General features: G+C 41.8%; 1 protein-coding gene across 2 annotated transcripts in view; it reads left to right on the top strand.

Annotated features, from left to right (window-relative positions):
• FER1L6 (fer-1 like family member 6) overlaps nucleotides 1–13473 on the top strand; it is a 120746-nt gene that overhangs the window by 4680 nt on the left and 102593 nt on the right. The window contains exon 1 of one of the 2 annotated variants that reach the window (XM_087706696.1): nucleotides 8455–8547. The exons of the other annotated variant lie outside the window; for it this stretch is intronic. Coding sequence (XP_087562822.1) covers nucleotides 8513–8547 — 35 coding nt within the window. The 5' untranslated portion in view covers nucleotides 8455–8512. Of the gene's footprint in view, nucleotides 1–8454; nucleotides 8548–13473 lie in introns of those variants that run through there. 2 annotated transcript variants of the gene reach the window in all.

The raw sequence follows: 13473 nt of genomic DNA, 5'->3' as shown, positions 1-13473 counted from the left end.
CAAATACATTTAAAAAATAGAAAAGTTAAAAAACAGAGAAACATAGATTAAAAAAAACCACAAAATACACCCAGACTAATCAGGGCTGGACCTCAGTCATGAGGTCAACAGCCCGGGGCCTGCCGGAATAGCCAGGTCTTAATAGCCTTTCGGAAGGCCATGAGAGTGGATAGGGTCCGGATCTCTGGGGGCAGTTCGTTCCATAGGGTCGGAGCGGCTACAGAGAAGGCCCTCCCCCGGGTGGTCGCCAGCTGACATTGTCTGGCTGACGGCACCCGGAGAAGGCCCCACCCTGTGCGATCTTATCGGTCGTTGGGAGGTACGTGGCAGAAGACGGTCTCTATACATATACATATACATGTGTGTGTGTGTGTGTGTGTGGGTGGGTGTATTCTGCTCCATATGTGTATCTGGAGAAAAAAAATTGTGGCTGTTGCTTTTATCAACAAACAGTAATATTGTTTATTTGTTTTAAAAGAACCACCCTTATTGACACAGCAGATCTATGTGAGGAACAAAAGAATAAACATAATAGAAAACCCCCAACCATCAAAATAAAACTCCATAAAAACTTATGGCATCCCAAGGCAGTACTGTCCCACACAACCACGCACCATCTTGGTGGGCTCCAACCTCATCCTACCCCAAAGCCTGTGGGAAGAAGCACCTTTTCAAGGCCTTCCATAAGATAAAGAGGGTTGGGACCTGCTGAATTCTGCTGAAGAGTCCAGGAAACAGAGAAAAATAATCCTGAGTAAATATGCTATAGATGATAATATTTAAGGGAAGGGACTTGGAGTGTGTTTCTCATCTGTTTGATAGGAGGTTTTATCTCCCCATTGATTTCGTGTTAAATAAGGGTGATGAAATTAACAGAACAAAATAACAGAATTGAAGGAAACTTGGAGGTCTTCTAGTCCAACCCCCTGCTCAGCCAGGAAATCCTATACCAGTGATGGTTAAGCTTTTTTGGCACCAAGTGCCAAAACTGGAGCACATGTGTGCATGTGCATGCGCTGGAGCACCGGAACATGGAAGAGAGCAGCTGGCTGGTGCAAATGCACTCAGTGGCCAGTTGCTCTTCTGGGTCCCGTCGCACACATGAATGCCAGACAGCCGGTTTGTCATGCATGCGCACCAGTCAGCTGCTCTCTTCCAGGGTCTGGCATGCACATGCACACTGGCCAGCTGATCTTTGTGCAAAGACCAGCTGTCTGGCACGCATGGGCATGACGAAACCTGGAAGAGGAGCTGGTGACTGTGCATATGCCCACAGAGAGGGCTCTGTGTGCCACCTCTGCAGTGGTGGGTTTCAAAAAAATTTGGAACCTCTTCTGTAGGTGTGGCCTGCTTTCCAGGTCCACTGGTGGAACCTCTTCTAACCGGTTCGGTAGATTTGATGAACCGGTTCTACTGAATAGGTGCGAACTGGTAGGAACCCATCTCTGCACCTCTGGCATGCATGCCAGAGGTTTGTCATTATGGTCCTATACCATTTCAGACAAATGCCCAACATCTTCTGAAAAACTTCCAGTGTTGAAGCATTCACAACTTCTGGAGGCAAGTCGTTTCATTGATTAGTTATTCTAGCTGTCAGGAAATTTCTCCTTAATTGTAGGTTGCTTCTCTCCTTGATCAATTTCCATCCATTGATTCTTGTCCTGCCCTTTGGAGGTTAAATTGACTCCCTCTTCTTTATGCCAGCCCCTTAGATATTGGAACATTGTTATCTAGCCCTTCTTTTCATTTCCAAAATATTTGTGCAGTGTGATTTGAAATATCTATAAACCTTTAGCTCTATCTTACCCCCTTGGCTTACTCATCAGTCTGCGCACTTGAAAATCAAGAATATTGACATTTCCCCCATTGGATGAGATAAAAAAAACATAGCAATGTCAAGAGATGGCTCATTATACGGTACTTATTTGTTAACAAATTCCTTTTTGCCTTCAGTTCTTGTCTTTTCACAGCAATGCGGTAAGTGCTGATGACAGATGTCCCCTTAATCAAAAGTGATGGCAATGCCAGTGATCAGAAATGTTTGTTTGGTTTAGCCTTTATTTGATTTAGGGATGGACTGAGATGGGTTAATAATTCAGTCTACAAGCCTATACTCATAATGACCTTAAACGTCTTGTAGTTGTCAATTTTCTTTTGGGAGACTTAGAGAGCAGTAGATTGTGAAGTTTCTGCTGTTCGCCCATGAGGCCAATGTTGAGAAAAGACAGGAGACAAATTTTCTCGGGATGGAGCGACCCAGATTGGGGGTCTGGTAGCCCCTTTTATTGGGATAGAACAAAGGCAGGAGGAGCAATAGCATGTGATAAAAAACAGCCTGTAAAAGTACAATTTCTAATCTACTGCTTCAGGAAAGTTCTCTCTATATATGGTCAAATCCTGGGCGTCATTGGTAGAGCACATCTCAGAATGTTATGTTATTCACTATCAGGATGTTATGGCTTTCTCGAAGCCAGTTGTCTCCTGTGTGATTCAGCGTGGCTCTGCAGGCCTTAATATGAACTAGGCCATGGAGGACACACACCTACACAAGGAACCATATTACAACAGTAGATATACTTCATGGTATACGTATATGACATGCACAAAGAAGACATGACAACAGTAGATTTAATTTCACCTCTGTTCTCAGGAGCACTGATGCAGAGCTTCAATGTATTTGTATTTAGTTTATTTGTATGCCGCCCTTCTCCAGGAGGGACTCAGGGCGGCGAACAACTCAGGGGGGAAAGGGGACATAAACACAGTACACATAATTAAAATACACGAAAATCACACAGCCATACAAGTCGAGAGGGGAGGGAAACTCATCAACCCCAGGCCTGCCGGCACAGCCAGGTTTTGACGGCTTTCCGGAAGGCCTGGAGAGAGGTGAGGGTCCGGATCTCCGCGGGGAGTTCATTCCAAAGGGCCGGAGCTGCTACAGAGAAGTAAACTTATTGACTGATAAGATGATATTCTATTGCAGTTTCCCCATAAATTTGAGGAAAATAGATCATTTGCTGACCGGGGAATTCTAGGAGTTGACGTATTCACATATGAAGTGTCCACAATTGGAGAAGATTAGATTATGTGAATGTTTTTTTCAAAATCCTGCAGGAGCAATCTTTTGTTGTAGAGTAAGTAGGAGGAGAACCATTTACTTCCCATGCATGAAGAATCATCTCATACCAAAGAGCACATCAATCAATCAATCAGAATAGATCTGGAAGGAACCTTGGAGATTTTCAAGTCCAACCCCACCCTGCTCAAACAGGAGACCTTATACCATTTCAGACAAGGGGCTGTCCAGTCTCTCCTTAAAACCCCCCAGTGATGAAGCATCTACAACTTATCCTCACTATTAGGAAGTTTCTTTTTAATTCCAAGTTGTTTTTCTCCTTGAGTAGTTTCCATCCATTATTTCTTGCCTTACCTTCTGGTGCTTTGGAAAACAAGTGTACCCCCTCTTCTTTGTGACACCCCCCTCCTCAAATACTGGAATACTGCTATCATTTCACCTATTTCTTCTTTTATCTAGACTAGCCATACCCAGTTCCTACAATCGTTCTTCACATGTTTTTATTTTTGTCTCCAGGCCCTTAATCATCTTAGTTAGCAATAGCAATAGCAATAGCAGTTAGACTTATATACCGCTTCATAGGGCTTTCAGCTCTCTCTAAGCGGTTTACAGAGTCAGCATATCGCCCCCACAGTCTGGATCCTCATTTCACCCACCTCGGAAGGATGGAAGGCTGAGTCAACCTTGAGCCGGTGAGATTAGAACCGCTGAACTGCAGATAGCAGTCAGCTGAAGTGGCCTGCAGTACTGCACCCTAACCACTGCGCCACCTCGGCTCTATATAGTTGCTCTTCTTTGCACTTTTCCCAAAGTCTCAACATCTTTTTTGTAATGTGATGACCAAAACTGGATGCAGTATTCTAGATGTGGTCTTTATCTTTACATAAATGAATTCTATGCACCTTACAAAATGGAGACCTTTAATTCATGGCTAGCTTATGCGGGGGAAAAGACAAACTAGCTGGGACATTTCACCAGCATCTTATTATTGTTTTTTTTGCAGTGGTGGGCTTCTGTTTTTTTTAATACTGGTTTGCTTGTGCACGCAATGCTTCTGTGCAGAAGCGTCCAGGGGGTAGGCGGAGCCCGATCTGGCCCCAACCGGGAACAACCCATCTTTGGTTGTTTGTCTATGGGGAATAAAGTGATCCTTATATACTTAGCAGAAACTGTACTGTAATGGGAAGAAGGAATAACCTTGAGGGACAGGAGGAAAAGCCACAACTCAGTCAACAGTCACATAAAAGAAAACGGAGTCTGGGCTAGAATTGTAGCCTGAGTAAACGTCTCAGACAAGATACTTCCTGGTTCTCACAAAGATTAAGGGAGAGAAGGTAGAAGCACATTCAGACTTAATGTTGATGAAAGAAATGTCCTTCTGGGTTCGGCTCCGAGTGGGGAAAAAGACACTGGAGACATGGAGGCTGCTTGGAAAGATGGTTTTAATGGTGGACAGGACCACATGGCTTGAGTCCTGAACAGAAAAGGGGATCACGTGCTTCAATGTTGGTGGAGAAAAGAGAAGGAAGGACTGAGATGCTGAGTCCCTGGGTTTTATGCCCCCTCTGGCCTTTGATCTTGAGCTTGCATTCTGATTGGTTGTCAGACTCCCATGGGCCCATGCAGGGGCAACTCTCTAGGCTGCGTTTTGAATCCAGGTTTGGTTGAGTTCTCAGCTGTGCACAGCTCAACTTACGCAGGTTGACCTGTTTGTGCATGCACATGCTTCAACAAGTTGAATTTCACATGTATGTACGCGCTGGTCCATCTCTCATGTGGCCCGGTTCTCTCCCCCCCCTACCACCTCAGGCCACCAAGCCACAAAAGTTGTGACCGCTGATCTAGTAGATCCCATGGCTTTTCTTTCTTTCTTTCATGTAGTATACAGGTAGATTAGTTTCTTAATCAATAATATCTACTTTAATGAAGGTAAGCGCTCTTTTTCCAGAAGTGCTGTATACTTTAGGCAGACTGGTAAAAGATGTTGCAGAACTATGATGTAATGCAATATAGAACTCCTCAGGCATTCATAATTTGAGATTCGTCTTTCGGTTTTGGTGGGAACACTATTTCGTGACAAAGTTTTTTCAATTTCACAGCCCATGACTTGTGGCTGGGTGGAACCCCCCCACTTAAATTTATCATAGTGCCTAATGAAACGCCTCCTTTGTCAACAAAGAAATTTCTGTTCAACTTTTGTATTCACCTCTCTCGCTCTGCAAAAACAGAGGGGAAGGATATAAAAGAATAGAATGAGATTCACCTGCATTTATGGGGATGAATGGCAGGGATTAATTCATCATTGTATAATTAACTGATTTTTAATCTGCTTAATCAGCAGGAATTTTGGGGGCGGGGAGCAGAGATAATTGCAACATTGTCATGACACTTCATTCCGTTCTTTCAAATAACTCTGTCAACTGATGGAATCACAGAGTTCTTTTTTAAAAATCCTAAAACATCAAAGATGCAGACGGCTGTCTAATAAAGAGGAACCCCACTGTTTTTCTGGATAATTTGCCTCGTTTTGTTAGGAAGTTACTCTTTTTCCCCCCAGCCTTCATACTCCATCTCTCCAGAATTTAAATCCATTATTCTGTTTCTCGCCGTGGAATGACAGTGAATAGGTCTGAATTCATGCCAAAGGTTTTCTTTTCCAATAGACAATGAACAAGGCAAAATAGTCTGGATCAGCAATCTGTGGCTCTGGAGCCGCATGTGGCTCTTTCATCCCTCTGCTGCGGCTCCCTGTTCCCAGTCAGCTCCACAATTGATAGGGCTTCCGGTTAGGACCGGTAGTGGAAAAAGGATGCCGCATTAGGAGGACACTCTATGGTGGGGGAACCGGACTTCCAGTCAGCTCCAGAACTGGACAGAGAGCTTCCAGTTAGGACCTTTATGGCTCATTGAGTGTTTAAGATTGCCAACCCCTGGTCTAGATGCTAACATTCTTTTTTTCTAATTTTGAGTCAGTTTTGGACTCCTGGAGAATCCCTGCAGGGTTTTTCCCCCCAAGATTTCTTAGAAGTGGTTTGTCCTTGCCTCCTTCTTAGAGCTGAGAGAGAGTGACTGTCCCAAGTCACCTGGCTGGTTTTGTGTCCAAGGTGGGACTAGAAGTCGCAGTCTCCTGCCTTGTAATCTGGTGCCTTAACTACTACATCAAACTGGTTCTCTTTTAGTGATATGAGTTTCTGTGATTATAAGAAAAGCAGGTAATTTTCTTGTCATAATGCAAAAGTGGTTGGTCCTTGCCTCTTTCCCAAGACTGAGAGAGAGCGAGCAACTGATCCAATGTGGTCAGCCTCATGCTTCAGGTGGGACTAGAATTCAGCTTCCTGGTTTCTAGCCTGATGCCTTAAGGCAGGGCTCTCCAAACGTGGTAACTTGAAGACTTGTGGACTTCAACTCTCACCTTTTCTTCCTGTCCATGTTAAATATATGGCAAAATCCCATTGGAGGGTAAACCCTCTTAGGGTAAGGGTTAGGTCCCCATGAACTCAGAGAGCAAAATGGATGTTGCCAATGAATTGCAGAGTATCAGTATATTTAGAAGGGGCATAGTTTTCAGCCCAACTTTTGTAGCTGTCCATGTCAATTACATGGGAAAAATCTCACTTAGGGTTAGGTCCACGTGAACCCAGAGAGCAAGATGGATTTCATCAATGAATTCAGAGCTGATTGGTATGGTTATTACGGAGCATAGTTTTTTAGCCAACCTTTTTTACCTGCCTAAGTTAAATACAGGGCTAAAAAAACTATGCCCTAAAGATAATGATGTGCTGTGAAATCATTGGAACATCCACTTTGCTCTCCGAGTTCAAGGGAAGACCTAACCGTAACTCTAAGTGGGTTTACTGTCCAATGGGATTTTCCTGTGTAATTGACATGTACAGGTAGAAAAAGGTGGTGTTAAAACTATGCTCCCTCCTAACGATACTGTGTACTGCAAATTCATTGGCAACATCCATTTTCTTCTATGAGTTTATGGGGACCTAACCCTAAGTGGGTTCACCCTCCAATGGGATTTTCCCATGTATTTGACATGGACAGGTAGAAATGTTGGGCTAAAAATGTCAAACGCCTCTTAAGTATACCAATGTGCTGTAAGTTCAGTGATGACATCCACTTTGCTCTTCAAGTTCAAGGGAACCTATGCCTAACTCTTAGATTAGATTAGATTTATTTGGCTTGTATGCCGCCCTATTCCCGGAAGACTCAGGGCGGCTAACAATAAGAAAGGGAGGGGGTACAAAAATAAAAATTGAAAAAAGCAGTTTAAAATTCAACAACACTCGTGACCTCGGGTGGGGCTGGATAATTCAACAGCCCCAGGCCGGCCGGAACAGCCAGGTCTTAGTTGCTTTGCGGAAGGCCGGAAGGGTAGTAAGGGTCCGAATCTCAGCGGGGAGATCGTTCCATAGGGCCGGAGCAGCCACAGAGAAGGCCCTCCCCTGGGGAGTCGCCAGCCGACATTGGCCGACAGATGGAATTCGGAGTAGTAGTAGTAGTAGCAGTTAGACTTATATACCGCTTCATAGGGCTTTCAGCCCTCTCTAAGCGGTTTACAGAGTCAGCATATTGCCCCCAACAACAATCCGGGTCCTCATTTTACCCACCTCAGAAGGATGGAAGGCTGAGTCAACCTTGAGCCAGTGAGATTTGAACAGCCGAACTGCAGAACTGCAGTCAGCTGAAGTAGCCTGCAGTGCTGCATTTAACCACTGAGCCACCTCGGCAGACTAGGAGGCCTAGTCTGTGGGATCTAATAGGTCTTTGGGAGGTAACTTAGTGGGTTTATCGTCCAATGGGATTTACCCATGTATTTAACATGATCAGGGATGCGGTGGCTCAGTGGCTAAGACACTGAACTTGTCGATCAGAAAGCTCAGCAGTTCAGCGGTTTGAATCCCTAGCGCCGTGTTACTTGTCCCAGCTTCTGCTAACGTAGCAGTTCAAAAGCATGTAAAAATGCAAGTAGAAAAATAGGGACCACCTTTGGTGGGAAGGTAACAGCGTTCCGTGCGCCTTTGGCGTTTAGTCAAGCTGGCCACATGACCATGGAGACATCTTTGGATGGCGCTGGCTCTTCGGCTTTGAAACAGAGATGAGCACTGACCCCCTAGAGTCGGAGACGACTAGCAAATATATATAAGGGGAACTTTACCTTTACCGTACTTTAACATGATTAGGAAGAAAAGCTGAGCTGAAAATTATATATTTAATGTTTGAAGAATACAAGTTTTCGGCTGTACCAACCTGAGGAAGCCCGTTGTTTGCACAAGAAACAGGTTAAACTTTGTAGGGAGTTGTTCTTGGATCTCACTGACTTATCACTGAGAGGCAGAGCTATGTTCAAATGCAAATATATATTAATTGGAAAACCTGTGCCCGATGTAACAGACAAGGCAAGAAAGACAACCATCCACAAGGAAGATGGATTCTTCAGGAAACAGCCCCGAATCCCACAGGTGAATGTTAGAATTATTCAGTGATTTTTTAGTTGTTCTGTGTGTATCTAATGATGATTACAGCCCACTGGGTAATTATTTCAGACTAAGCTTCATCAAATATAGATAAACTTGTTACAAGCAAGCAGATGATGCCTTTTAATCAAATATTGTCCTGGATTGGTCTGGGGATGTGGGAATTCAACAGTTGTGGCTTTTAAAGTATTATTTATGACTAGCATTGTGGTGAATCCGTAATTGAAATTTACTTAGTAAAACCGTAGTTTTTTTTTAAAAAAAGAGTTAATGTGTGAATCCAGCCTTACTACTTTATAAATTTAATAATCTAATTTTCTCACTATTCCATTCTAGCCATTTTCTTAAGTTTTGAGCTGCCCATTAAGACTGGCTTGATTTAATCTACTTATGTAGGGGTTGGACCTATTTTTATATATACAGTATATGCAACAATATATTCTGAATTAGTAAATAACTGAGATTTCCAATTTATCTGAACAAGTTACTTGAAAAACAAACTACTTTTTGCTAACAGTTACCAAACTGTCAGAATGTATGTTAAGAATGTTAAGGAAGTTGTTGACTTTAAATGTTGACTTTAAATGTGTAAATTAGGTATCTAAATATGAACATACATGCTCTTGGTCATAAGGAATTTCTTCCTTTTCAAGTTTATTTAATAAATTGTGACTTTTATTGTATTCAGACCAGAGGTGGGTTTCTGCCGGTTCGGCCCGGTTTGGCCAAACCGGTAGTGGTGGCGGTGGGAGGCTCCGCCCGGACGTTTCTGCGCATGCACAGAAGTGTTGTGCGCAAGCACGAGCAAACCGGTAGTAAAACGGTGGGCAACCCACCACTGATTTGAAGTCTGAATTTATTCCAACTTCCTGAAATAAATGGTGGAAATATGAATTAAATAGGGCTATACACTACTCAGCGTAGGTTTCAGGATTCTTGATCTGTAGAATTTTGTTTAGGAGAAGGAGGACAATGAGAAGAACATCTGGATTGTTCGCGAATAAGCTTTGTTCTAATGTAACTAAATTTCATTCACAATGGCATACATTTGCATTCAACAATTAATTCTACCCTGTTGCTTACTTTTGGAAACATCCTTAATCCCCGAATGACTACAGGTAGCCCTTAATTTACAACCTTTACTTTAGCAACCGCTCAAAGTTACAAAAGCACTGAGAAAAGTGAGGTGACCATTTTTCACACTTACGACCGTTGCAACATCCCCACGGTCACATGATCGAAATTGGGATGCTTGGCAACTGGCATGTATTTATGACTGTTGAAGGGTCCTGGAGTCATGTGATCATCTTTTGCGACCTTCTGACTAGCAAAGTCAGTAGGGAAGTATGATTCCTTTAACAACCATGTAACTAATTTAACAATTGCAGTGATTCACTTAACAACTGTGGCAAGAAAGGTCATAAACTGGGGCAAGACTCACTTAACAACTGCCTTGCTCAGCAATTGACATTTTGGACTCACCTGTAATAAATTCACTAGGCTAAATATTTCCTATATACTTTGAATTTGTGAACTCTAGGAACTTTAAGAAAAATAAATGCTAGAATTTTCTAAAATCAGTATTTAGCATTATTAAAATTAAGGAAACACACTTTCTAAGACATAGCAATATATATATTTTTCTGCTTGCTTTATTTTACTTTTTCTAGTCAGCGAAGCTATGCACTAGTCCTGAAGTACATAAGTGATGGAATGGATGCAATATTTTTCAATCACAGCAACTTTACGATGTATGGACTTCAATTCCACAATTCCCCAGCTAACCATCTTGCTAAGACTGAAAAATGCTATAGAATAGAGTATTCATCTAAAAGCCATATGCAAAAGCAAAAGCCCACAATCGGCTGTATTTTCCAGCTGGCGAATCAAATTTTTGTTTGCAACACAATAAAACGTTTGGAAGAAGTTTTATTCACATTAAAACTTTCTTCCGATGTACAGTTGGAAGCAAAAATGCAAGATACGGCCAGAATAATAATAACGATTAAGATCTGCACTTAGTCATTTAAAGCAGCTTTTAAAAAAAAGACCTGGATATTATAAATTCTCCTTACAGTAAGCTTTTGCAGATATCCCAGCAATATGAATCCATTACTATTTGCTTGACTTTTGATTACATTGTGCAAGAAATTGAATGAAAATGGGGTTTGAGTTATTTGAGCGTTTTCCTCAGAAAAAATAAGAGAGGTATGAAAAAGTATTTCAAACTCATTCTCCCAAATCATGGAGTAGGGTGTTGTGAGCATCTGTGTTTTTTTTTTAAGTCAAGTTTTTTAAATTTATATATACCCTGTTTCCCTGAAAATAAGACTTCCCCGGATAATAAGCCCAATCGGGCTTTTGAGCGCATGTGCTAAAATAAGCCCTCCCCTGAAAATAAGCCCTCCCCAAAAATATTGCAACACAGCAGCAGTCATGAGGTGACCATGCTTGCTGCCTCCTGCACCTCAAAAATAATAAGACCTCCCCGAAAATAAGGCCAAGCTCTTATTTCAGCAGTCAAAAGAAAATAAGACCCTGTCTAATTTTGGGGGAAATACGGTAAATATTTTGAAGAAAGAGTATTGTCCGGACATTTTGTTTTACAGAAGAAAAAAGTAACAAATATACTGAGTGTTAATGATAATACATAAAATAATTATAACCATATTTATAAGTATATTAGCTTATTTATGATCATATTAATTATACTAACATACTTAGTTATAGACAACATTCATATTTTACTTAAATATAACAATAATCTTTCATCTAATTTCTACCTCTTATCTCTAACCGTTGATAAAACCTATTCCACATTGAGTAGTACTCTGTATCTCCTTTATCTTTTATTTTCAATGTCAACCTGTCCATCTCTGCGCAGTCCATTATTTTCCGGATATTTTCATAATGGGGTGGGGTGTTCTCATTTTTCCAATATTGTGCAAATACAATTCTCACTGCTGTCGATACATGTAACATTAAGTATATAATCCCTTTATCATAACTTTCTGGTATTATACCTAACAAAAATATTTCTGGTTTTAACTCTATATGCTGCTTAATCATCTTTTCCAACCAGGTGTGTATTATCATCCAATATTTTCTTGCTTTCATACATGTCCACCACAGATGATAATAAGTACCTGGAGTCTGATTATATGTCCAACATTTGATGGACACATTGTTAAATATTTTTGCTAATGTTGGAAGAAATGTCTTTCTGGGTTCGGCTCCAAGTGGGGAAAAAGACACTGGAAACATGGAGGCTGCTTGGAAAGATGGTTTAATGGTGGACAGGATCACATGGCTTGAGCTCCTGAACAGAAAAGGGGGATCACAAGATGTTGGGTGAGGAAGAAAGGAGAGAGAAGGGATGAAAGTTCCTGGTTTGATACTCTCTGTTTGGCCCCATCTCTCTGTTTCCTGTTCCTGTGTAAGAAATGTATTCTGATTGGTTGTCAGACTCCCACGGGGCCATGCAGGGGCAACTCTTTAGGTTGTGCTTTGAGTCCAAGTTTGGTTGAGCATTGCTTTTTCCAGGTGCCCTGTGGTGAGATGGGTAAAGAACTAATAGTATCATGCCATAATCCCATCACCCTGGAGCCGAAGGGGGGAACTGTTTGTTATATAGAATAGAGTGGCTTGGGCATTTTAATGGCCCATTAAGGAAACTGAGGGCTATTAAGAGTGAGTCTGTTTCCTGCCTAAAAACATGTTTCTCCATTTCTGATTCAGGGAAATATAATATTCTGCCTTTTCGATATTTCCTAGGATATTTCATTTTTCTAGGAGAGGGGTGGGTGCTAATTTCCTATGCTAGTCTTGCCGGTGGCAAATGCCACATGTAAAACATTTTATAAAGATTTTCCTTCTATGCAGTAGCCATTGTCATACAATGTGTCTGTGTATGCTTAAGGTGTATGTTTTTTTGTCCTCCTTCTGTATGTACACAATCTGTTTTTCTATGCTATTATTTCCTCCTTTTTAAAGGTTAAGTGTCATCAGTTGTTGGGCAGTGCCTAAATTGTATAATATAAATAAAAAAATAAATAGAAACAGAGAAAAGGGATTTGTGCTTCCGTGCTGCTTCATCTGTTTCCGCTCCTCTATTTTTAATCATCAGGGTGGGTTCTTTACATTTTTACAACATTAGAAAGAACTGCTCAGCTACCGGCTGTTCTAATTCTCGGGAACGGAGATGGTGGGATTGCAGGCATATTTTCCAACTATTTTGCACAAACATGCCATTTGTTCTGCAAATGTGCTTTAAGTTGCCCCAAAAGCAAAATGCTCAGTTGGGTGGGTAGCTCTTAGTATAGTTTGGAATCAGCACCTTGGATCAGCAAGATGCTTGTTTTGTCCCCTATGGTTTTTGCTGAGATATTAATGATATAGTGTTGGAAGAAATGTCCTTCTGGGTTTGGCTCCAAGTGGGGAAAAAAGACACTGGAGAAATGGAGGCTGATTGGAAAGATGGTTTTAATGGTGGACAGGACCACATGGCTTGAGTCCTGAACAGAAAAGGTGATCACATGCTTCAATGTTGGTGGAAAAGAGAAGGGAAGGAAAAGGAGGAAGAGAAGCTGAGTCCCTGGTTCTATGCCCTCTCTGGCCTTTGATCTTGAGCTTGCATTCTGATTGGTTGTCAGACTCCCATGGGGCCACGCAGGAGCAACTCTCTAGGCTGCATTTTGAATCCAGGTTTGGTTGAGTTCTCAGATGCCATGTGGCAAGTTGGGTAAAGGGCCAATATTATCATGCCTTAATCCCATCACTCTGGAGCTGAAGGGGAGAACTCTTTATTATGTAAAGTGGTCCAGCTCAGGCTTTAATGTCTCATTGACAAAGGGGGATGGGCAGGAAGCTGCAGGCAGCTATTCTGTCTTTTAAAACATGTTTCTTTCTTTT

Source organism: Thamnophis sirtalis, unplaced genomic scaffold (assembly GCF_051295495.1).
Source record: "Thamnophis sirtalis isolate CommonGarterSnake01/CBP01778 unplaced genomic scaffold, rThaSir2_p1.2 scaffold_2, whole genome shotgun sequence".
In the NCBI taxonomy this organism is placed as follows: domain Eukaryota; kingdom Metazoa; phylum Chordata; class Lepidosauria; order Squamata; family Natricidae; genus Thamnophis; species Thamnophis sirtalis.
The sequence above is the reverse complement of the archived record's forward strand: the minus strand, read 5'-3'. Positions and strand labels throughout refer to the sequence as shown.